Source organism: Typopeltis vanoorti, chromosome 1 (genome assembly GCF_054136105.1).
Source record: "Typopeltis vanoorti isolate ZY-2024b chromosome 1, IOZ_Tvanoo_1.0, whole genome shotgun sequence".
Lineage (NCBI taxonomy): Eukaryota > Metazoa > Arthropoda > Arachnida > Uropygi > Thelyphonidae > Typopeltis > Typopeltis vanoorti.
In genome coordinates this window covers 5,815,553-5,841,865 of record NC_143549.1, presented here as the reverse complement: position 1 = coordinate 5,841,865, position 26,313 = coordinate 5,815,553, and the positions used below count along the sequence as shown (strand labels likewise).

Genomic DNA, 26,313 nt, shown 5'->3' with positions numbered 1-26,313 from the left:
TCCTTCTGTCACATGCTGCTTGAGGAAGTTGTCCCGCAACAGTTCAAAAAATGCATTTTCATTCTTCTCATGAGATTCTACTACTATCCAATCAATATTTGGATAATTAAAGTCTCCCAGTATGATTACTCTTTTCGAGCTAACCTTTTCTATTTGGTGATGCATTTCTTCATCACCAGCTACCGATCCACTAGGTCTGTAAATATATTATTATTATTATTGTTCCGGGAAACTCCAAGGAGTCGACAGACTCATCGAGGGAGGCCCTAACATCATGTCTAGAACAACTATTCAAAATTCACACAGTATCTATCATACCTTGCCTTGAACTCATTCATGGTCGTAGCACCCACAACAGACTCTGGAAGCTTATTCCACTCATTTACCACTCTCCAAGTAAAAAACCTAGCTCTAACACCCTTGTCAACCACGCTCTTGCCCAGCTTCCATGCATGGCCCCTAGTCCTCCCACCACCAGTCATATTTTCAAAAATATCTTCTGGATCAATCTTATAAAAACCCTTCAGTAATTTGAATGTCTCAATCATGTCACCCCTCCTTCGCCTATCGTCCAATTTCTGCAACCCACAAATCTTCAACCTATTCTCATAAGGTTCATTCCACAGACCTGCTATCATCTTGGTCACTCATCTCTGGACCCTCTCCACTTCCTCCCCATCACGAAGAAACCCTGGTGCCCATAACTGGGCACAGAAGTCCAGATGAGGTCTCATCAAGGCTCGATACAGAGGAACAACAACTTGTTTGTCTCTGCATGTTAAAGTATTTTTCAGAAGCCAAGTGATTTGGTGAGCTGTTTTAGTCACTTTTGCAATGTGCCCCCTAAACTTCAACTCACTATCCACCAACACTCCCAAATGCCTGGCCTCATCAATCTCCTGGAGTACGGTTCCACCAATGCGATATACTGCTGCTATGCTTTTCACCCCAAAGTGCATAACCTTACACTTTGCCACATTAAATTGACATCCATTTTTCCTAGCCCAGTCCTCCAAACTATCCAAATCATCCTGTAAAATTTTGACATCCTGTGTACTCACAATTGCTCTACCCAACTTTGCATCATCAGCAAACAAGTGAACACTTCCTCTCAAATCCTTTCCAATATCATTGATGAACAAATTGAAAAGCAGTGGTCCAAGAACAGAGCCCTGCAGCACTCCACTAGTCACAAGACATCTTTTAGACTCCACTCCTGAATAAACCACTCTCTGGTATCTCTCCTTCAACCACCCTCCTATCCATCTCACCAACCCTATATCTATCCCCATCTGCTCCACTTTACTGATTAGGGTTCCATGTGGTATCCTATCAAAGGCCTTGGCAAGGTCCAGTAGTATCACTGTAAACCCATTACCCCTATCCAGTTCAGCCGTCACTGTGTTATAAAACGTGAGCAAGTTACTGAGGCATGATCTACCCTTCACAAAACTATGTTGTCCCCCCATACAATTCCCATTTTCATCTATCCAATCCTGTATTCTTTTCTTCACTAATTTCTCTAAGACCTTGACAATGATTCCTGATATGCTAATCAGTCGGTAATTTACAACAGCAGTCTTGGAACCACCTTTATGCAGTGGAACTATTTTCCCCTCTTTCCACCCGTTCGGGACTAACCCAGACCCGAGACTCAAATTAAACAAAAAGGTCAAGGGTACTGACAATTCTTTAGCTGCTTCTCGTACTACACGAGCTGGTATACCATCCAATCCCACAGATGTATTGACATTGAGGTTATGCAACAGACTACTCACCTCCACTTCATTCACCACAATTCCCATATAATCTACTGGTTTATTCGTTTCTGCAATGTCACCACCTGGATGATATATTCCTGCAAAATGCTCACTCAGTAACTCAACTATCTCAACTGATTCAGTTACCTCCCTACCATTGGCATTCTTAAAAATCATTCTGCCATGTACATTTTTCCTTTTACTTGCTACATATCTAAAAAACTGTTTAGGATTCTCTTTAACCTGCATGGCCAATGTTCTTTCGTAATCCTTTTTTGCTTTTCTTACCACACTCGTCACCCTTCTGGCCTGCGTTTTATACCATTCATGTGCCTGCTGGTCACCTTTCTCCGTAAATTCCCTCCATAGTTGTTTCTTTTTTTGCAGCTCAAGCTTAATGGTGTTATTCATCCATTTAACCCCTACTTGATTTATTATTCGGACTCTAGGTATACAGTCAGCCATTGCTTCATGCAAGCACTTCTTAACTACCTCCCATGCACTATCAACTTCTAGTCCTTGCAGTTGTACATGCCATGGCACTGAACCAATCAAACTCCTAAGCTTGTCATACTTTCCAGCCCGATAATTCCACATGTACCCTGTCTTAATTGAAAATTCTACACCTTTAGCCACCTCCCAAGTCAAGACCCTATGATCACTCTCACCGATTGGTGGCAATGTGGTCATATTTGTTACAGCCAAATCCTCAGATGTAATTACTAGGTCAAGCACTCTCTGACCCCTAGTATTTTCCATTACATGCTGTCGCAGATAGTTATCCCTTAATAACCGCATAAAATCCAATTCCTTCCTCCCGTGTGTCCTCTCCTCACTCCAATCGATGCGACCAGAGTGAGGTTACTTGGTAATATTTCCAGAATACACTAACACATGTGGAATCATGTGATGTTATAGTTAGTTTCTTTATTTATTAAATTTATTATTCATATACATTTACTAAACTTTAGCGTAGTGTATTTTTCAAGCCTCAACAAATTACGTTTTTTAAGAAATATAATCATTTTTCTTGTCAGGCAAAATTTCTTCATAGCAAGCTAATGATTTTTTTATTCCTTACCTTGTGGCTACAATTCTTTCCTCGTTAGAATCTATGTCCTCCAAAATCTGTAAACCTTTCTTTTATGATTATTCTTACTGTGGATTCCTGTAGATCGAACTTCTTTGCTAGCTCATAAATTTTCATCCTGCCTTCAAAATCCTTAATAATGTTGAATTTTGTTTCCAAAGTCAATGTTTTTCTTTTCTTGCCAGCTGTAGAAAAATCTGACTTGCTTCCTTTGGACAACATTATTATTTTTTATGTGATAACATTTTTATCAAGAACATAACATTAAACAATCGCAAGGTTTGTAGACTATAAAAATCGTGTATGAATGGAGACCACACAAAACACGTCAGTGCTTGTTCACAGCATGTGCGACACTGGCGAATGTGGCCGGCGCCGAAAAGATACGACTAGTGGCAAGGCATGAAGCGGGACGGGAATACGTACATATAAGAAACCGCGTAACTCCAGATTCGCGTAAGTCGGGGTATGTACTTTATTCCTTGTCCAAAAAGTTGCTGCACCTTATAAGTGATAACTAGCACAATGTTTCAACTTCCTAACTGGATGAAGACCTAATGAAGGACATTAGTGTCTTTATCTAGCTGTGCTGATCACCTCACCCTTCCCACAACCTGACTAATGTAAGATTAGCTGTTCATCACTTGTTTCCCCTTCTTTCTTTGTAACTGGAAGTGACCAGTTATAAAACTGACTAACCTATAGGTGATTTTTCATTTAATGGTACAGACTACACATATTTAATGCATTCTGAAGATTTCTGGTAAGTGATATAAATTTAAACTAATGTAATATCTCAAAATTTAAACATTTTCAAATTTAACCATTAATTCTGGATTTGTAGTTTTTAATTTCATACACTTCCAGCTGTCTTTTTTTCTTATATGCCTTCTATTATTATTTGAATCACTACATTTACATGAAGTTCTATATGTATGTTTTATAAAAATATGTGGTTTATATGTAATTCCTGACAATCCTTTGTATTCTTATCATCAACTCTGATTTCCCGAACATGTCCCTTGTTCTACTTCCCAATATTTCCTTTGTGATCTCATTGCTAAATTCACAATAATAAACTGTGTGCCATAAACATATTTCTAGAGTCTCCAAGGATTCTCTACAGCAAGCCTCTACTGTATATTTTTTACTTAGTGTTTTTGGGGTTGCTGAAGAATCAATGCTAGTTGAGTGGAGAATGTAGCTCATTTCAAGGACTGTGGAGAATCAACAAAACAGTTATGGTCCAGATATGGCATTTCTGTTTTCAGGATTGCTGAAGTATCAATGCTAGTTGAGTGGAGAATGTACCTCATTTCAAGAACTGTGGAGAATCAACCACATCTTCTTCTAACCTCAGCTTCTTATGGTGCACCTAACTAATATGCATCTACTCAGATAACGAACGAATGAGAATGGGTTGGCAATCTGGGATTTAACTAACCAAACTGTACTCTTAAGGCTTAGACTAAACCAAAATGATGGCACAATGTGATGGAAATTCATGCTAGCAGGGGTGACACCCAGTTAATAACCAAAGTTTCTGTTTTTTTGTCAGGGAATCAGAACAAACAGTGAAAAGTCAACTACCAGAACAAACTGCAACTTAATATCAATGGAACTCAAAACAGGCATTATCAATAGAAAAGAAATGGAACTAGTAGAAGAATTAGAGAAGTACAATGTCAACATATTGAAAGTTTATTTTTCACTTGGTTAGACTATAATAAATTTAGTTTAATTCTTTATCCAAGTGTGAGCAAACAAAGTTTGCGCCTGAAAGTATCTTCAGGACTGGGGTAAGGTGGTACAACACCAGGCAACTCGTTGCAAAGGTGGAACAAGCTAACATCACTCCTATCTCAGTATTTCCCATAATGCAAAACACATCTCCTTGCGGATATGTCTAATGTTATGCATTAAGGGATGGCCACTACCCAGATAGTTTCGATCTTTATTGATATCTCTTCAGTGGGAGCCAGGCCCAAGTGGAGATACCAGGCAGAAGCATTAGCAAGGTCATCTCTACCTATAGGAGTTGCAAAACAGTGTGCCACCTTTTTAATAAATTACTCTGGATTTAGAGAAAGATGTTGAAAGTTTATTTTTCACTTGGTTAGACTATAATAAATTTAGTTTAATCCTTTATCAAAGTGTGAGCAAACAAAGTTTGCACCTGAAAGTATCTTCAGGACTGGGGTAAGGTAGTACAACACCAGGAAACTCGTTGCAAAGGTGGAGCAAGTTAACATCACTCCTATCTCAGTATCTCCCATAATGCAAAACACATCTCCTTGTGGATATGTATAATGTTATGCATTAAGGGAAGGGCCACTACTCAGACCAGTTTCGACCTTTATTGAGATAGGAATGATGTTAGCTTGCTCCACCTTTGCAACGAGTTGCCTGGTTTTGTACCACCTTACCCCAGTCCTGAAGACTGGGGTAAGGTGGTACTTTCAGGCGCAAACTTTGTTTGCTCACACTTGGATAAAGGATTAAACTAAATTTATTATAGTCTAACCAAGTGAAAAATAAACTTTCAACATCTTTCTCTAAATCCAGAGTAATTTATTAAAAAGGTGGCACACCATTTGGCAACTCCTATAGGTAGAGATGACCTTGCTAATGCTTCTACCTGGTATCTTGACTTGGGCCTGGCTCCCACTGAAGAGACCTCAATAAAGGTCGAAACTAGTCTGGGTTTCATAACATAATGCATAACATTAGACAAATCTGCAAGAAGATGTGTTTTGCATTTTGGGAGATAATGAGATAGGAGAGATGTTAGCTTGCTCCACCTTTGCAATGAGTTAACCAGTGTTGTACTACCTTACCCCAGTCCTGAAGATACTTTCAGTCGCAAACTTTGTTTGCTCACACTTGGATAAAGGATTAAACTAAATTTATTATAATGTCAACATAATTGGTGTTACTGGAAGAGTTAAAAAAAAAGCAAGAGGTAGATATAGTTTTCAACACTGAACTCAAGAATAATATTAATGAACAGCAGTGTATAAATGCATGGGAGAGGGTTATTATTTTTACTTACTTCTCTCACACACACATTCTTAAATTCAAACTAAAAAGAAAACACTGAAACTACACTCTTAGTAAACCTTGTACATGGGTTCATATCCCAGGATATCTCATATGTAACTTAACTTCTTAAATTTCTCTTAACCCATTAAGCCTCATTAAAAGAATGAGTATTCACACACAATCTTGTTACCAAAATAAAAATCTTCAAATTTACAAATAACATAAGTCCACCACGTTACTTCCACCTGACTTTTTTCCCATCAATCCTTCCTCTTCCCTAAAAAATAATTTATATTTTCATATCCTTCTCTCAACCCCCTCCCTCCCAAATGCTCCTATCAACCCTTAATAATAATAATATTGTGTGTATAAAAAAAAAACAGGTTTTTTTTCAAATAATTCCCCCACTTTCCCAAAATCTCCTTCCTTTAACAGCAGATGAATGCATATTGCCGGGATAAGGAGACAGCCAACAACATCCAAAAAAAGGTATGTCCATATTTTTCTCCTATATTATTCTTCATATATTAGTTTTATAACACAACAGTAATACCCTAAGATTTCAGTAAAGAGAATGAGATTGTTAAAAAAAAAAAGGGGGAATTCCTAAACAAAAGTAGCCTATATTAGCCATAAAAATAGTTTATTTTAGAGGAGTAACATGGGAATTTGCCCAGAAATGATACCTATAATAAATAGATAAACATCAAATCAACACAATTTTTCTGTTTAAGTATCAATGTATTCTTCAAACAACAAAAAATACTCTTGCTACACAGCTTTTCTTCAATTACATAAGCCAACAGTTATTACCCTATATGGACAAAATTCCTGGAAAACTTAGTTTCTTGCCTCTTACAGAACTTATTCTGTTTTGAGTTGAGACAGGAGAAAGACTAACACAAAACAAAAGTACTCTCTGCATGACAGCAACACAAGTGAAAGCTCTTCCATCTTAAAATCACAGGACATTGAAGAAAATATATCTTGTCTTCATTCAAGACACTTCTACAAATTCACTTTCTATACGAAAGTAGCGGCAAGCTCCACTGTGAATAGACTACTAAAATCCATGTTATCACTTTACTCTCAAAATTCTTCTTGAAACTTTATCAACAGTTTTGTCACTCCAGAACAACTCTACCTTCTATATGAAAACTTCTGAAGAAATAATAATAATAATAACTAAAACCATATCCACAGTTAGAAATCACTTATCAGATGGATAATCATAAACAAAACAAACTTTACTGAGCCTATTCTACACTCATGTTCATAGAAACCACATCAGCTGCTGTAACCATGTTTTTTTGGTAATTAAATTTGAATGCCTATTTGAAAAGGGAAAGTAACACAATAATTGTCACAAATAATGAAGATGGTAATATAATATTTTTATTTTTGATTAATATTTGGCTCTTTTTAGTACAAGATTTGTCATAATTAGAAAATTGACAAATCTGCAACTATTTCAAAATGGAGTGGACAGTGATATTTTCACTGGAAAAACAAATACCGGTATGAAATTTAGTTCAACTACACAGCTTTACTAACATTCAAAGCCTAAAAATTCACTTTTTGCTGTTTAGTACTTAGTGGGTACTCCTCTTGCCTTTATTACAGCTTTAATGAAGCAACATTAAACTGTAAGCAAAATTCAAGTTTGAGGTTAGTTTTATCTGAAGAAAAAAAAAAAAAAAAAAAGAAAAATAACTGACAGACACAAATTGTTGAATCTACATTTCAACAGCTCAATTAATTAAAAATTGATAAAACAGAAATAATTTAAATACTAATATATCACAAAATAATATTAGTATGAGAAATATGCAATCCAATGATAATTATTAGTTAATTATCTCTTTTCCTATCCAGTTAATATATATATTATTACCACATCAATTTCAGTATTTGAATGTCCCATATTGCAGACAATACATCCATTCTTCATTTTGTCCATGTGTTCTCTAGAAACAACATTCTTATTACCTGAATGGGAAAAAAAAAAAAAAAAACTGAAAAACAAACTGTTGAATCTACATTTCAACAACTGAACTAATTAAAAACTAAAAAAAATAGAAATAGTTTAAATACTGATGTATCGTGCAATAAAATTAGTAAATGAAATATGCAAATGAATAATAATTATTACTGAATCATCTCTTTTTTTTTTTACAGTATTACAAAAACATTTATTAACTGGCCTATATTTTCACTAAGTTTCAAACCAGCATCTTTGGAGTACAACTAGTAGTTACAGTATAATAAATTTAGTTTAATCCTTTATCCAAGTGTGAGCAAACAAAGTTTGCGCTTGAAAGTATCTTCAGGACTTGGGTAAGGTGGTACAACACCAGGGCAACTTGTTGCAAAGGTGGAGCAAGCTACCAACACTCCTGTCTCAGTATCTCCTATAATGCAAAACACATCTCCTTGCATATGTCTAATGTTATGCATTAAGGGAAGGGCCACTACCCAGACTAGTTTCGACCTTTATTGAGGTCTCTTCAGTGGGAGCCAGGCCCAAGTTGAGATACCAGGCAGAAGCATTAGCAGGTCATCTCTACCTATAGGAGTTGCCAAATGGTGTGCCACCCTTTTTTAATAAATTACTCTGGATTTAGAGAAAGATGTTGAAACTTTATTTTTCACTTGGTTAGAGTATAATAAATTTAGTTTGCTCACACTTGGATAAAGCAAAAAAAAAATAAAGTTTCAATAGTAGTTACAGTACAAATATGAAGATGAGCAAATGAAAAAAACAATTCAAATGTATCTGTGGGAGTTACAAGAGGCTTTACCTGTGAGGGGAGCAATGAACTTAACTATACGTGAAAGTATGTAGAGGACGTAGAGGAGTACTAGATTATGACTTTTTTTTTGGTGGGGGGGGGGACAAGAGTGTTTTAGTGGTTCATTAGTGAATACAGGATGATAAACTAATCACCATTTCTAATTAAAGATGTTTATTTATTTATTTTTAAATTACAGATTTTAAATGAACAGAAGTTTTTTTTTTTTATGCCATGAGTTTGCAAATGACTTAGCTAACAATTGAACAAGTTTGTAAGTGGGACTGTCTATACTAGCATGGGAGGTATTGATTTGTGAATTTAGGGGGAGGGTATATACACCATACAGAGTGGTCTGATATAAGAAGTTTTAATTTGTCAATTTTTTGGGCCAAGAAGTAACTTTTTTTTTCTTTTCAGACACAGTGGGATCTCAATCTGTAATTTGATAAATGGAATTGCAATCTAAGAAGATAAATGTTTTGTTATATTCCTCTTGATTCATAATGACACATTACTCTTATCAGCTTTTCTTATCACAATTTTTTTATTCTTCTGTAATTTTTTTTTAAGGCAGCTGTTTCTTTCTGTGGATTTCTGATGGTTTAAATATTGTCAGAATGCTTGCTATATCTAAGGGAACAAATATATACATATATAAACAGCCAACACCCTAAAATACACTTCATATTAGAGAAAGAATTAACAGATGATCACTGTCACTTTCTATTTATAGAAATCCAACATACAACACAAGAAGATAACTACATAAACAATCACATCATCCAACCCAAAGGTAAGGAATCCTCAAAATGTTAACTCACAGAACCAGGGAATACTTGTTGTATGTGATGCAGCCCTTGTCACAGAACTATTGTAGTTTCCTTCTTTTCCCTCCTCAAACACGTTGTTGACCAATAGTTAGAGCTTCTACAAAATAGATAAAAAATACATGCCACTACCTCCACATACTCAAACACGCAAGAGCAAAGCATTGCTTTTCAATCCCACAGATCCAGGGTGCATCTAAAAAAATAGCTGAAGTACTAAAGAAATATAACCCATCACTTTTCATTCAAACCACACTTCAAATTAGGAACTCTGATCTGCTCACTTAAGGAAAAATGCCATCCTCTATCACATTCTGGAGTTTATGAAGTGTCCTGTGATTATAACATGGCCTACTATACACAGACAGGAAGATCTGTTAACATCTGTGTGTTAACACTAATGGGTATCCGGAGAGTTCATCGAAAAGGCAATTCATCGCATATACAATTCATCGAATGACAAATCGTCGAAAATGCAATTCATCGAAAAAACAATTCATCGAAAATTTTAAATTTTCGAAAATGTTATGAAAAAATTGATCCATTTAGAACAAAAACCGAACCATGCATAGGAAGATAGCAATGCAACTTTAATAGGAAAAATTATAGAACAATATGGTTTCTTATAGTCTTTCTTGTCTGATAACTGTTTCGTGTCTCTTCATGGGAGTGATTTGCCTGTTTCCGGGAGGAAAAGCCCAGCCATCTCCGTATTATGCCTGCTAACTTACCTTTAGCTGAACAGGACTGATAAAAATTATGCGCATCGTGAAGGGATTCCAACTACCCAGGTCTTTCTAACTAAATGGCTTCGTTTATACCGACTAAACTATGTAGGCTCCATCATTATTATTGTTGCTAGTAGTAATATATGACTTCAATACAGCAATTATTATGGAATGAATTTTACTCAGATTCGCTATTTAAAACTTTTACAAGAAAATGTCGAACTGTTCCAGTTTTCAGTTCAGCTATATTTGGGGCAACAAAGAAATAACGTGTCCAAATTATGTATTACAATAACTCTCTGACTTAGCAGAATTAGTAGAAGTTACCAGTACAAGAAGCAGTCTGCATGGTTCAGATTTTGTTCTAAATGGATCACTTTTATCATAAGATTATCGAAAATTTAAAATTTTTGGTGAACTGTTCATTCGATGAATTGTCTTTCGATGAATTTTCCTGTAACCCACTAATGTGCTGGGAAAAACTCATGTTAGAGAACTTAGTGGCATGACCAGTGAGGGGTAAGGATCTGTAGTTTCTACTATAGGTCTTGGGGGTGGAATTTGGTTTGTGTGTTTTTGGTAATCCACATATACAGGGGAGGACAAGAACTGAAAGGTTTCAGTTTTTTTGTGATATTAGGAGGATAGGAAGAAACAACTTTTTTGAGCAGACTTTTTGGAAAATCACAAAAAACTCAAACCTTTCAGTTCTGCCCCCCCCCCCCACCTGTATATATGGATTAGCAAAAATACACAAACTCAATTCCCCCCATAGATGCAACAGATTCCCAACGCTATAAATTATCAAAACAGCAAGCTCTTGTACCCCACTCTTCACCGATCATACCATTTCCTATATAAAAATCTATCCATTTTAAAACTTCTTTTGAGAATTTAACATTTAACATTAAATAATACCGACATTGTGGTTAGCTTTGATGTTGACAATTTATCACTTATAAGGAAAGTTTTTCCTTCTGATGTTACTGATATGTTTCCTTTGCTGTCCATCCTGGATATTGCTCTTGGAAGCACAAAAATTATAAACAGATAGGGGAACCTCTATCGGTTTTCCCCTCTCATTCCCTTTTCAATTTTTTATGGAATATTTTGAAAAACAAGTTCTTGGCTCCTTCTATCTGGTTAAGATATGTGGATGATGTGTTCTTCATTTGGCCTTCATGGCCCAGGCAAGAGTTGCCCAATTCCTAAAAATACTTCAGGCACGAACTTTGTTTGCTTACACTTGGATAAAGGATGAAACCAAGTATATAATTTCTTGGTAACTAAGTGGAAAAAACTTCCAACAACTATCTCTAATCCAGAGTATTTTAAGGTGTGACACCTTTTGGCTACTTGTATATGAAAATATGACTTCTGCATTACTTCTACCTTACTATCACATATGGGTCTGGCTCCCACTGACAAGATCTTAGTTTTTGGCAAGTACTTTGATTTTCTTTTGTTTGTTTTTCACTTTGATTTTATTAACTTATACATCACAGATTTGCATAATACAGCCTCCAAGAAGTTTTGCTACGCTGATGACATTGCTCTAGCCACCAGACACACCAATTTTACTACAATGGAAGATACACTAACAAACGACCTTGCAGTCCTAGATGAATACTTCAGCAAATGGAGATTACGCCCAAATCCTAGCAAAACAGAAGTTTCGTGCTTCCACCTGAACAATAACCAGGCTAACAAAGAACTCATGGTCTACTTCAACCACAAACTGCTATGCTACAACAGATTCCCGAAATATCTGGGCGTCACTCTGGACAGAACACTATCTTTTAAACCACATCTCATTAACACAGCATCCAAGCTAAAAACAAGAAACAATATACTGCAAAAACTATGTGGAACAACTTGGAGTGCCTCAGCAACAACACTTCGCTGCACTCTTGGTCTCGTTTACTCTACAGTTGAATACTGCTCACCCGTATGGCTGAAGAGCGCCCATGTGTATTTGGTTGATGCTCAGATTAACTCCACTATGCACCTTATTTCTGAAACTGTAAAATCAACCCCAACCTACTGGCTCCCAGTGCTAAGCAATATTCCGCCTCTACACATCCACAGATCCAACTTTCTTCAACATAAATACAGCAAAATCATGGAAATCCAAAATCTTCCAATCCACGAAGACATCCCACCCTAGAAATAAACAGGCTAAAGTGAAGGCGCCTCCAATTTTAACAGCAAAAAATCTTGCAGAGACAACTTTCAACATGAAGGAGAAGTGGAAAGAGTCCTGGTGTAACACTTCAATGGGGATCTTCCATGAATTAGTGGAACCAACACAGATACCTTTGGGTTTTGACCTACCTCGGAAAACTTGGTCTGCCCTTAACCGAATCCACACCAACCATGGCAGATGTGCAGATCACCTTTACAAATGGGGCATGATTGCCTCACCCAGGTGCGACTCTGGATCACCCCGCCAGACAATTAATCATATTACAGCAGAATGTGTCCAATGTGCATACAGTGGAAACCTTCAGACTTCATCCATGCTACACCAAGTGCAGTTGACTGGATAATCAACCTAGACATTCAGCTGTAGCCTATTCTTGAGTGTCTCATTTATGACTGTATTATGTCTTATTATTGTACATATCTGTCTATTACTATGTCCGTATATATTAAAGATTAATGTAATATAACTTTTCATGTGTGAGCCATATGCTAAATAAATAAATTTGATTTTATTTTACTGGCGGTTTCGTCCCCACTAGCACTGTTTTTTTTTTTTTTTAAAAAATATTAAGATTGCTTATAGTGCAGTAATATCTGCATTACAGGATTAGTTTTAGTGGTATCATGGGGATTATTTTATTCTCGGTCTAATGACTGAAAGGTTTTTTTCGTACAATCAAAAACAGGGGTTATAGTGTTTTTCCCACTTGAGATAATGCTACCAATTCCTCCAAAGGTGCAAACTCTAGGAATTGAAATTCCCAGATGTGAAGAAGCGAGATGGGTAACTAAGGTTTTTAAAAGAGACAGTCAGCACAAACAAGATTTATTCTTTCACTCCTTATGGCCAAGGGAAATATTTAATTGCAGTTAAAGATGTGGAAATAAGAGAAATTATTACAGGGTTTTATTTTCAAAGGCAGCACAGTCATTCCTGTAATGGTCGAGAGCCAGGTAAAAACAGTAAAAACTGAAAGACTTCCGATGGAATATAGAGAACAGTAATGAAATTCTTATACAGACATTTTCGAAATGGTGTAAGATTAGTAATATACGAAAGGGCTTATCAGGTGAAGACTGGTTTCCTGGTAATGTCACCTTCACAATGGATATGAAGATGCCGGTACCAAATTTTGTCAACATCGGTACAACCCAAGTTATAGTAAACTATCACAGAGTACAACGGTAATTATTATTATTCCTGACACCTCCAAGGAGTCCAAAAACTCATCGCGGGAGGACACCTACAACTGTCTCAACCACTATACCGAACCTCTACTATGAGGTTCGGTGTAATGCGTGCACTGTGGCTCATATGATCACTTGGGTGGTAATTGCCCCAAATCCATATGTTTCAAATGAATATAGATGAACATTAATCAGTGCCTCAAACCCTGTCAGAAATGCAAAAGTTCCGAACACCGAGTTAACACCTGTCCTACCTTTATGGAAAGAGTGGGAGCACTGGTAGAGCCAATTGCAACACCATATATATCAGAGAGGCATAATAAAGAGATCTTGGATCTTCCAATTCAATCTAGTAAAGATGGCACTTTTAAACAAACTACACTTGGTAAAATCACAAAGAGTGCATGACCAAATCAGCTAGAAATTAGCCTCAAAATTCCAGATCTGTGGGAGCAACTTTCCCAGTCAAATACTGATGGAACATCAACTGAAATTACCAATCATGAACCTAATATAACAACTGAACAGGTACAAAACGAAATGCAAAAACATACAACTGTTCTACAAGGAGAAACTGGAGAAGAAACAGAAAAGCAAGTAAGACAACTGAAAGAACTTAATATGCACACAAGATCATGAAAAAAGAAAGATGAATTAATAAAAACAATTGAAGATAAACAAAAAAAATTTAAAAAAGGAACTACATCTAAAAAAAAAAAAAAAGAAGTAGTAATAAAAAATGTAAAGATGGAAAAGGCTGTGGATCATCAAATGAAAACCGTTCAGGCTCAGAAGAGTTTATCGATTATGAAGAACCAATTCATGCTAATAAAGGGAAAGCAAGAGATACAATTAAAGAAAATATAATAACGTTTACTGATTTAAAGCTTTCTCAGTATGGTTATCATCTATATGAAAAGAAAATAATTAGTTTCCAAATCAAGAATGATAGGCATGAAATTGAAATAATTAAAAGCAACTGTAAAAAACTGGAAAACAGTTTACAAGAAGCAGGTTACACAATTGCTCCTTCACAGATTGAAGACCTCATCAGGTTCATCCAAAATTTAGAGACTTACAGACTCTAAATTTTGGATTAAAGACTTGCCAGTGACACTTCATTAATCATAGCATCTCCTTTGTGCACTGCCTCATTAAATGTATGAGGATTCTACAGGCAAATTAAACAATTACATGGAAACTTATGCTATGCCATAATATCAGTTTTTTGTTTCTCCAAGAAACATACTTCTAGAGATATAAAGATATAAAAAAGTTTAACAGATAGATATCCATTTCTTTCTTACTGGAGCTTTAGAAGATTTAACAGGGCTGGAGTAGGAGTTCTTATTCCCCCTCCCCCCCTACTTGGGTCATTCTGTAATAAGGTTTATAAATGTTTATGCTCCATTCAATGGAATAGTTAGATGAAAATTCTTAAATTCTTCCAGGAATTGAACCATATTTATATAGTGCCCACTATATCATAGCAGCTGGGGACTAGAATTGTACTGAAAACTCCACATCAGACAAAATAGGAGGACACCCTAGGAGTGGAATATGCACAGTTAAAAACATGTCTAGACAATGCTCAACTAGTAGACATATGGAGGATTCGCATATTGATCGAATTTATCTCTTCTTCCCTTATAAATAGAATAATTCAAATAAAACATCTTGACATCAACATGTCAGATCATAATCCAGTTCTACTTATGTTCCACTGGATGGAAAAAATATAGATCTCTTCCAGACCATGGAGACTTCCGGCAAATTTTCCATTGATCTTTTCAACTAAATTCCAGACCCTCTGTTCAAAATTGGAATTATGTTACCTGGAATTGGGATATGTGGTTAAAATTCAAACAGGCAGTAAAGCAGAATATGATGGAATGGGAAAAGGAACAGGTCTTTCAACTTTCCTCAAAAGGAAAAAGTTGAAAGACCTGTATAAAGAGAGAAGCTGGTTCATAACAAACGCAATGGCATAGAACATAGGTGGCCAACAGCAGGCCTGTAACGTGATTTTGTGCGGCCTGCGGCACGATAAAAACTATATTAAATTATACATATTATCAATTTAGCTATTAGTTTCGACCGCAGATTTTCCAATTGATATACTAGTTATATTCGTTATTTCTGATGACGGAAACAATTTATATTCTCAACACGGAATCAAAATTGCTTTAAAAAGATTATTCAATTTATAAAATCTATTGCTTCTCTGTGCGAGTTGTAGAAGTGTGAGTGGTAGATTTCTATGCACTCCAGAGCAGCTCATCATTGAAAGTCACTTGCTCTGCTTTGGTTACTGTGATCAGTTTCAGAGACTCAATTTCACAGTTAACAGTGTTATTGTTGCATTTTGTGTCCCCTGGTCAGTTCCTTCAGCCTTTGTGTACTATGAGTAAGAAATGCCAGATCGGTGAAGAAAACAGGTCATTTCAGGAGAAATTGGAAAATGAATTTGTTTATAAACAATAATGACAACAAACCACAGTGCCTTGTGTGTTTGCAAGTATTGTCTGTGCACAAGGAATATAACCTCAAACACTACATACAGCAACATGCCGCTAAATACCAAGAATACGTTGGACAAGTACGTACTAAAATTGTACATAATTTGAAAAGAAAGGTTGGTGCTCAAAAATCTATTTTTACTAAACCAACATCAATACAAAAAAGCACACTCTCATTAGAGTCATTGCATAACACAGCCAAAGGTCAAGACATTTATGAAGGTTGTAAATGGTACTAGTGACATCAACAATCTCACAGCTATTGTGACAGATGGTGCCAAATCAGTGCGTGGTACTCAAACAGGCTTAGTTGGCTTACTAAGAAAGGCTGGAATCAGTTTCCATGTATTGCACTGCATTATACATCAGGAAGCTCTGTGTGGAAAAATGCTGGAGATAGAGGATTTAATGAAAACTTTAATGAAGTGTGTGAATCTAAGTAAGGGCAGAAATCAGGCCTTGACACACTGCAAGTTTCTTTTGTACACAAAAGAAACTTGGCTAAGCAGAGGGAACTGTTTGAAATGGATTTTTGCTTTGAAAAAGGAAATAAAACAGTTTCTAGAGGAACACGAGAAGACAAAGAACTAATCACATAACTATGTGATCCTCATTTTAACAGCTTACTCGCCTTTCTAACAGACATCACACACCACATGAATGAACTCAACGTGAAGTTACAGGGATGTAACAAACAATCTCAGATTTAGTTGGACACCTAGATTGGTTCATAAGTTGACTGAAGGGATTTTTAACCTTCAGAGAAACCTAGTCATTTAAGTCATTTTTCAGTTCTGTCTAACCTAGAGAAATCATGACAATGACCTCAAATTTTCTGTGCCAATGTTAGACCAACTTTTGGAGCAATTCAGTAAGCAATTTTCTGACTTCAGTGATGACATGTGGCCACAACTGACAATATTTAACAACCCAGTGAAATGCGACATTTCAGAGCATCATGACACTATTCAATTGGAGTTGTGTGATCTTCAGAGTGACCCCTTTTTCCAGTCAAGGGTGGAGATAAGCACTGACTTTTGGAAACTGGTACCAAGGGAAAAACATCCTGCATTCAGTGATTTCAGCTTGAGAATTGCATCTATGTTTGGAAGCACATACATATGTGAATGCACTTTCTCAACTATGAGGGCGGTTAAATCGTCACAAAGAAGCCGACTGACTGATGACCACCTTCAGGATTTGTTACAAATATCGTCATCATCATTGAAAATCGACTTTCTTGCCGCACATGAACGCCCACAGTGTTCTCATTAAGTTGTATTACATGTAAAAAATCAGAAATATGCAATTAAATTTAATTTAACAATTTATATTTAAATCAATCAAGTATTTTATATTGTTCTCCCGTAGTAAAATGATTGAGCAAATATAGTAATTTAATACATATAACTATTACCTTGAAAAAATGCACAGTTTATTTTTATTTAAGTTCTGTCTAAAAGTGAGCGGCCCTTGACCATACCATTTAACATATATTGGCCCTCGTATAGAAGAAGTTGGCCACACCTGGTATAGAATATAACAACATCATTAGAAACATCAACATAGAGCTAGAAGTTGAAAGGCAAAAACAAGTAGAAGAAAGAAATTTTAAGATAAGAATAAGCAGCACTTAGCAGATAGCCCTTCAGCTACATTCTTCAATAGATAATTCACAAAATTTCGCAAAGAAAGGGCTATCACTCAAATCTGTGTTGATGGAGAAGACATGTCTACCACTAAATATCATTGACTCCTTTCAAAAACACTACAAAAATCTGCTTGAATACAATAGTACTGTGGGAAATTATAACTCTTGGAACATTAATGGCTTTCCTGTTCATATCCAAGATGGGCTTGACAGACCCATTCCAGATGAGACCTCAATAAAGGTCAAAACCTGTCTGGATAGTGATATGTCTGGATAGTCACTATCCAGACAGGTTTTGGATATCCCATAATGCAAAGCACATCTCATAGGAGATGTGCTTTGCATTATGGGATACTAAGGCAAGTGATGTGAAGTCATACCACCTTTACCAAAAGTTGCCCCAGTTCTGAAATTACTTCAGGCGCAAGCTTTCTTTGCTTACACTTGGATAAAGGATCAAACCAAATATATAATTCCTTTAATTATGTATCTCATTCCCACTTTCAGCCTGTTATTGATAATGTGGAAAAATATCTTGTAGTCAGTGTGAGATAAAGAAATAGGTCACCAGCTGCTGATTAAGGTGTGACCGCTATTATGTTGAGGAATGAGGGCAGTATGGCTTGCTACAAATTCATTTGGTATGCATCCTGATGAGAGAAAGGAATTAAATAGTGTAACTAAAATGGAAAGAAAAAATCCCAGGCCTCCCAACAAAGTTCTATTCCTAGACAATCAGGTCCTGGGGATTTTGTTTTCTGGCATTCTTTATAGGCTGTGGTTACTTCAGAAGTCTCATCAGTGGAAGTCATACCACCAAACTCAGGGCTGGCGGAAGCGGGCATGCAGAGCTTGCAGGTGCTGTTATGAAGGGGGCGGCGCTACTGGGGCACGGTTCACAAGTTCATTTTTAAGAAACAAAATTTCATCATAAAAAAAAAATTATTAGAATGATCAATATTAAAATAAATAAGGCCGGATACACTGAATAAAAATGAAAAATAATTGTATATTGCTGCCTCTTTGATCAGCCGGCTGTTTACAATTTTGCAGCAAGAGCAGGCTAAACTTGCCTGCAGAATGTTGTGTCTACTGCAGTCTATCTAAAGTGAAATGGTGAACGGTTTTTATGTGCAGAAACGAATTTTCGTACAAAACATTTGTTGCTAGTTAGCCAGTCATACAGTATGCATCTCAGTAGGCTACTGAGAGCAGCGCAGTGCGGACTATTATTTTGTCTCTGTGTCGTGTAATAATTTCTTGTGGGTATAAAACAGAAATGGAATCAAAAATTTAAAAAAAAAGTTATCCGGTGCACAAAATCATAAGTTACATAAGTTTCGCAGCATCATGCTGCGAAAGAAGCAGCTATTATTTAGAATTAGTTATAATTTAGAAGATCCAGGTGAATGGGGATATATTGATGAAAAATTACTAGTGGTTTTAATTGAAATGGGGCCTGTTCAAAAGAAAAATATAATATATCCCAGAGATACATATGGTCGTAAATTTGGCGACAGGATAAGAGAAAAATTATAAGAGAAAAATGGAAAACGGGGAGCTCGGGCCAAGAATATGGCTAATTTATTCTGAAACTTTAAATTCTGTTTTTTGCTTTTGTTGCAAACTTTTTGCACCTACTGAATCAAGTAGTCTTGTAGAAGGTTATAACAATTGGAGAAATGTAAGTACAACTTTGCATAGACATGAGATTAGTTTAACTCACATGAAAAATTTTTTAAAATGGAAGGAACTTGATAAAAATTTAATAATCAAAACTATTATTGATTGCCAGACTCAAAGCATGTATGAAATGGAAAAGAAACATTGGACAAGTGTTTTAGAAAGCTTGATTGAAATTATGTTGTGTCCTGAATAATCAAAAATTGGGACAAAAGATTAATTCTATTCAGGAATAACTATCTTTAATTGTAGGCAGAGAATGTTGTGCTTTGGCAAGGAAATAAAAATGTACATTATAATTTTAAGGCAAAACTGAAGAAATGTTTAGCATAAGAAATGTGAGACTTAGCCCATTTGTACAGAGTCAAATAGAGGAATTAATATAAGATTATAATTTAATTAGAGTATCCAATTGTATGTATTGTATGAAAGCAAGTTGAGTGTAAGCTAAAATCCAAGGGTCACACTTTAGCTGTCCAGTATAACGTATCGCCTAAGGGAAAGAGAAATTATAAGGAAAGCAAAGTGAGAATGCATTCTCGGAAGAACGGCATGTGCACGTGGATGAGTGCCATGCGGTAAAAAAAACGTAGCTAAGCGCAAGAATCTTCGAGAAAAAAAGGGAAGAATATAAGGGTCAAGCTCCCCCACACGGGCCTTTTTGGTTCCTGTTTCCAGCGCTCATGGACGTTGGCTCGTGCTCTCCGCCAATGTAAAGATTCCGGGTCGGCCGTAGAAGTCGTGAGAGGCCTATCGATGTTTGCGAGGCATGGCTAGCTATCTCTTCATAACAGAGTAGCTAAGCCATATCGAGTGACCGGTGATCCAGATGTGTGCCTGCGGTACCAGAGAAAGTCCAGAGCGGCACATCACCTTATCGACTAGGGGAACCAGACCGTGCTGCTATCATAAGTGATCCGGAGAATCGCAGAACAAAGGTGCCTTGATGTTCAGACAAGACTGATGATAGAACAGAAATTCATTCCATGGGACGGTAACATAGAATGTTAAAGTATCTGCCTTCCAATTAAAGATCTGAGTGAACTCTATAGGTTAATTTGTGTATGGACATGCTGTAGAGAACTGTAGAGATTAACCTAATTTGGCAGTGACCTGTCCCTGTTATGAAGAATGTTTCCCTAGAAGGGAACTGTGTGTGAGATAACTGAGACATATTGTGAGATATGAGTAGTGATCTCATGACAAAATTTCATGCCGGATGGGGCGTCGCCCGGTTAAACAAGGCCCCTGTTGTTTTCGCCAGGGAACCAGAGCCAACAGCGAAAAGTCAGCTACTGGAACAAATCTGAAAACAAACCCCAACTCAACATCACCAGAGTTAAAGATCAGTACTATCAACGTAAGAAGCCTGAATGGCAAAGAAATTGAGCTAGCTGAGGAATTAGATAAGTACCAGATCGACATAATAGGGGTGACTGAAACAAAAAAGACCAAATCTGGTGAGATCTTTCTGAGCAATAAATACAAAATGTTATATTCAGGCAATGACAATCAAGGAAAAGAAGGAGTAGCCATAGTATTCAACACAAAATACGAGGCTAATCTTTTTGAATGGCAGTCAGTCTCAAGTAGAGTAATGTGGGCAAATATGAGAATGGGGAACTGGACAATGAGACTTATTTGTGTCTATGGTCCCACAGAAGGTTCTACTAAGGTAGAAGTGGAGGAATTTTTTGAGGCTTTAGAAAACGCAACTGACACAATGAAAAAGGAAAAGTTGTTCCTTGTTGGGGATCTAAATAGCAGAGTAGGAAATGATTGTGATACATACAAAAATATTTTGGGAAAATTTGGAGAAAAGAGCAAAGCTAATAATAATAATGGCACATATCTGTTGAATTTCTGCTCAGGACATGGACTTGTTATTACTAACACCATGTTCCAACATAAAAATGTGCACAAATTCATATGGAGAGAAGAGGCTAGGAATAAGAAAAGACTCAGTGACTATGTTATTGTTGATCGTGATGTTTTTTCCCTGGTGCAGGACACCAGAGTGTACAGAGGATTTGAAATTGGAAGAGATCACTATTTAGTCTTGAGCAGGATAAAATTGAATTTCATATTGAAAAGAATAACATGTAAGAAAGTTTTAAAGCGAATAAAAATTGAGCAGCTCTCAGATGTGAACTGTAGACTAAAATACACAAAGATTATTGAAGAAAAAATGAAAGAGTTTGAGAACAGGAATCAAACCTTGGAGATTCAGTGGCAAATTCTGAAGAAAACATTGATTGATACTGCCAGAGAGGCATGTGGTGAGGTTGTCTGCAAGGATAAAAAAATCAGAACTCCCTGGTGGACACAGGAAGTTAAAGAGGCAGTGAAGGAAAAGAAGAAAGCATATCAAAAGTTCCTGTCAAATAAGTCAGCTTGTGCTCTTAGAGAATACAGAGACAAATGCAAGAATGCTAAACACTGTGTAAAACTAGCCAAACAAAAGTCATGGGAGGACTTTGGCAAAAATATAGAAAATAAATATCAAGAAGGTGGCAAAATATTCTGGAGGTTGTTGAAGAAGCTTAGGAATGGAAGAAAGAGTGCTGTAAAAGGAGTTAGAGATGATAAAGGTGACATGAAAACAGGAGAAAAAGATATCCTTGAAGTATGGAGTAATTACTTTAAAAAACTGCTAAATGAAACAAGCAGTGATGACAGCATAGTGGTAAAAAACGCTGACCAGGCATGCAATCAGGAATACATATCCATACTTGAAGTAGAAAAACCCATCAAAGGCTTGAAATGTGGAAAGGCAACAGGAGTAGATGATATTCGACCAGAAATGCTGAAATATGGTGGCATAAGTCTTACATGGCTACACTTGATAGTTCAGAAAGCCTGGACAGAGGGCCGAATTCCCGATGATTGGAGTAGAGCTCTAATAGGTATTTCCCTACTGAGTGTTCCTGGCAAGATCTATGCAAGTATACTTGAGAAATGGTTGAGAAGAATTGTGGAAGAAAAGCTTGGTGAAGAACAAGCTGGATTCTGGCCAAATAGAGGCTGTCAGGATCAGATCTTCACTTTACAACAAATAGTCAAGAAAGCATGGGAATATAACAAAGATCTGTATTTAAGTTCTGTCGATTTCGAGAAGGCATATGACAAGGTGCCAAGAGAGAAGCTATTCAATACGCTGCAGTTATATGGTGTCAATGGGGCATTATATCAAGCAATACTTAGTCTTTATTTGAGTTGTAAGTCAGCAGTTAGAATTGAAGGAAGTACAGGAAGATGGTTTAATGTTAAATCTGGTGTGAGACACGGGTGTACCCCTCTGTTATTCCTTATTTATATGGATCACATTATGAAGGAAAGTGGTATTAAAAATGATATCGAAATTCGAGATGTTAATGTCAGCTCTCTGCTTTATGCAGATGATGTTATACTTCTAAATAACTCTGCAAGAAGTCTGCAAGATTCCCTGACTAAATTGAATAGCCATTGTAATAGATATGGAATGAAAGTCAGCAATAAAAAGACAAAGACAATGAAAATAGGCAGAATCATTGAAAATGTCAACTGTGTTGTGAATGGAGAATCTGTGGAACAAGTAAAACATTTCAGCTACTTAGGCACGATTTTTACTGAAGATGGTAAATTAAATATAAAAATAGACAACAGAATCAGCAAAGCTGGTATGGTTGGAAGTCAATTGAATAAATTCATATGGAATAAGAGAGAAATTAGTCGGAACACTAAATTAGCTGTATACAAGACAGTGTTCAAACCAGTTTTAACTTATGGATCTGAGAGCTGGGTCAGAAATAAAACACTTGACCAAAGACTAGAGACCGCAGATATGATAGTCCTGAGAAAGATTAGAGGAGTGAACAGATGCCATCAATAGCAATACCATATTAAAAACGAGGATATTAGGAAAGAACTTGACATTGTCGGCATCCAGGAATGCGTTAGCAGAGCTAATCTCAGGTGGTATGGTCACTTAAACAGAATGGGCGAGGAAAGATTAGCAAAACAAGTGTTCTCTGCCAGGTTGGCAGCAAAACGACCCAGAGGAAGACCAAGATATAGGTGGATTGATATGGCACAAAGTGCCTTAGACGATAGAAATATAAGATCTGATAATGTTGGAGTCTTGACAAGTAACAGACTGATTTGCAGGAAAATTGTAGATAGGAAGTTAGTAATGATGTAATTTTTTTCATGTAATACTATCATATCCTGTACACCCCTTGAGGGTACATGGCAGGAATTTGATGATGATGAGTAGTGATCAGAGAGTGATTGAAGATAATGTTAAATTAAGCCTGAAATTTTCTATGTTTATAGAAAACTCTGTGGATCTAGTTATTATGCATGTATTCTTGTGTTAGTAATGATATCAGAATTTTACTAGGAAAGTTATTATGTTAACCATGTACTTTAATTGAGGATGGGGACCAGGAGATGTTTAGACAGCAAAGTTTGGCAAGTGCAAGAAGAATGATCGTTATGGGAAATTTTAACTATAGTAGTATAAATTGGAGAGAGTAAGATGCATGTAGCAATAGTGGAATGAAATTTCTAGAATTCTTGAGGGACAAATGTCTTAGGCAACATGTAACAGAGGGAACAAGAGGTTCAAGAGTTTTAGATTTGGTTATAGCATCAGAAGAGTTGATAATAACTGAGATGACATCTCTCCCACCAGTTGGAGAGAGTGACCATATGGTTTTGACTTGGAAAATGAATAGACATGCAGGAGTATCAAAGAGACGGGAACTTATGTGGAATTATAATGCAGGTGATTATAATAGTCTTAGACGTCAACTTCGGGAAGTTTCATGAGGGAGGAATTGGAAGGCCGGGATATCGTTAGTGCATGGGAAATTGTGAAAGAATATTTGTTAGCAGCAATGGTAAGTTGTATACCACGAGTGAAGAAGAGGACACAATTTGGAGTAAAGTGGATGACAAACAATATTAAACAGGAATTGCATGTGAAAAGGAGGCTATGGAAGAGATATAAGGAGACAGGTGAAGAGAGGATGCATGAAGAATATAAGACACAGGCCAGAAGAGTGACTAGTGTGGTAAGGAAGCGAAACTGGAATATAAGAGGAGATTGGCCCTAAGATCCAAAGAAAATCCTAGGGAATTTTTTAGCTATATGGCCAGTAGGAGGAGAAATGACTGTGGAAGAATGATATTGTGGGATAAAAATGGGAATAGTGACTGATGCAGAGGACATAGTGGAATTGTTCAGTGAACACTTTATTGGAGTATTTCATCCTGGAGGAGTCAGTGTTAATGCTAGAGGGATAGGGCCGGTTCAAGGTTTAGAGGTACAGGAGGAGTGTGTGTTTCAGATACTGAGTACTCTGGATGTCAATAAAGCTTTGGGACTGGATGGTATTTCACCACGAGTTTTGAGAGAATGTGCAAGGGAACTGACAGTGCCTTTAATCTGGCTTTTCAATGAAAGTCTGGTTTCGGCAAAGGTGCCCAGGGAATGGAAGGAAGGTAAGATAGTGCCATTGTAAGGGTGGTAACAGACTGGAAGTGTCTAATTATAGACCAGTCTGTGTGTCATCAGTAGTTGTTAAGATCTTGGAGAAAGTAGTGAGGGACGTATACAGCACTGGGCAGATTAGGGTAATGTTATCTGTGAGAGTCAACATGGATTTGTGAAAGGGTGCTCTTGTTTTAGCAATATGCTAGCCTTTTATAATAAAGTTACAAGAACATTAGATGAGGGAAAGGCATATACTGCAATTTCCTTAGACTTAGCAAAGGCATTTGACAGGGTGCCACATGATAAGCTGATATTCAAGTTGCAGCACATGGGTCTGGATGTCAGATTGGTCAACTGGATTCAGGATCGGCTGTCTGATAGGTACCAGAGAGGTGTGTATGGACGAGCAGTTTCAAGGAGACAGAAGGTTACAAGTAGGGTCCCACAGGGCTCAGTACTAGGACCCATATTGTTTAACCTTTATATCAATGACATTGCCAGTGGATTGCAAGGGGATATTCAGTTGTTTGCGGATGATGCGAAGCTGGGAAGGATTATTAGTAATAGTGCAGATGTGGTAGCCCTGCAAGAGGATTTGAATAAGCTAGATAGATGGGCAAATGAATGGGGGTGTCAGTTTAACGTAGCAAAATGTAAGGTCTTGAGGTTTGGGAAACATCGATGGGATGCTGCATATTCTATGGGAGGAGTTATACTGGAGGAAGTTGGGGAGACAAGAGATCTGGGGTTGATGATTGATAGAAACCTGAAGTTTAGGGGACATATTTAGGGGAGTTGTTTCTTTGCATGGAGGGTGGTTGAGCCGTGGAATGCATTGCCTGATAGAGTGGTGAGGGCGAGAATGGTCAATGAGTTTAAGGAGTGGTATGATAAACTTTGTGTTTCTTAGGGGGGAACCTCCCCTCGATGAGTCTTGACAGACTTTATGTTCTTAAGAAGGACCTCCCACGATGAGTCTTTTGACTCCATGGAGGCCTGAATAATAATAATAATAATAATTTCTTCAACTATCAAAGAAGCATGGAGGATTTGGACTTCCAGTCTTAAAATTCTGACATTTAAGAATACAGCTTCTAAAATCCATAAAATATTGCGACAAATCACACTCATGTAAATCTTTTCCAGTACTACTTGGGTTTTCATCTTTCCCTGTTTGGAGTTGATGATTATACAGGTCCAAAAGCTGAGATTGTTCCTGAATACTACAACTCTGTACTTAACTCTAAGACTGCTAAAACACTCTGAAATTGACATTCTTTCCATTAAAAAAAGTAAAATTTGGTATAAAGAAATCTTTAACCTCTTTCGCCGCAAAATTCCATAGT

The 26,313-nt window shown here is 36.8% G+C and overlaps 1 protein-coding gene across 5 annotated transcripts in view; it reads right to left on the bottom strand.

Annotated features, from left to right (window-relative positions):
• Positions 1-26,313, bottom strand: part of LOC150109760 (adenosylhomocysteinase-like 1) — a 440,710-nt gene that overhangs the window by 34,454 nt on the left and 379,943 nt on the right. For all 5 annotated transcript variants that reach the window (XR_016549840.1, XM_090408492.1, XM_090408303.1 and 2 more), the window contains one exon: positions 7,787-7,881. Coding sequence is in view for 4 of the 5 variants with exons in the window: in XM_090408492.1 (XP_090264618.1) it covers positions 7,787-7,881 (95 nt within the window). In the remaining variant the exon portion in view is untranslated. The remainder of the gene's footprint in view (positions 1-7,786; positions 7,882-26,313) is intronic.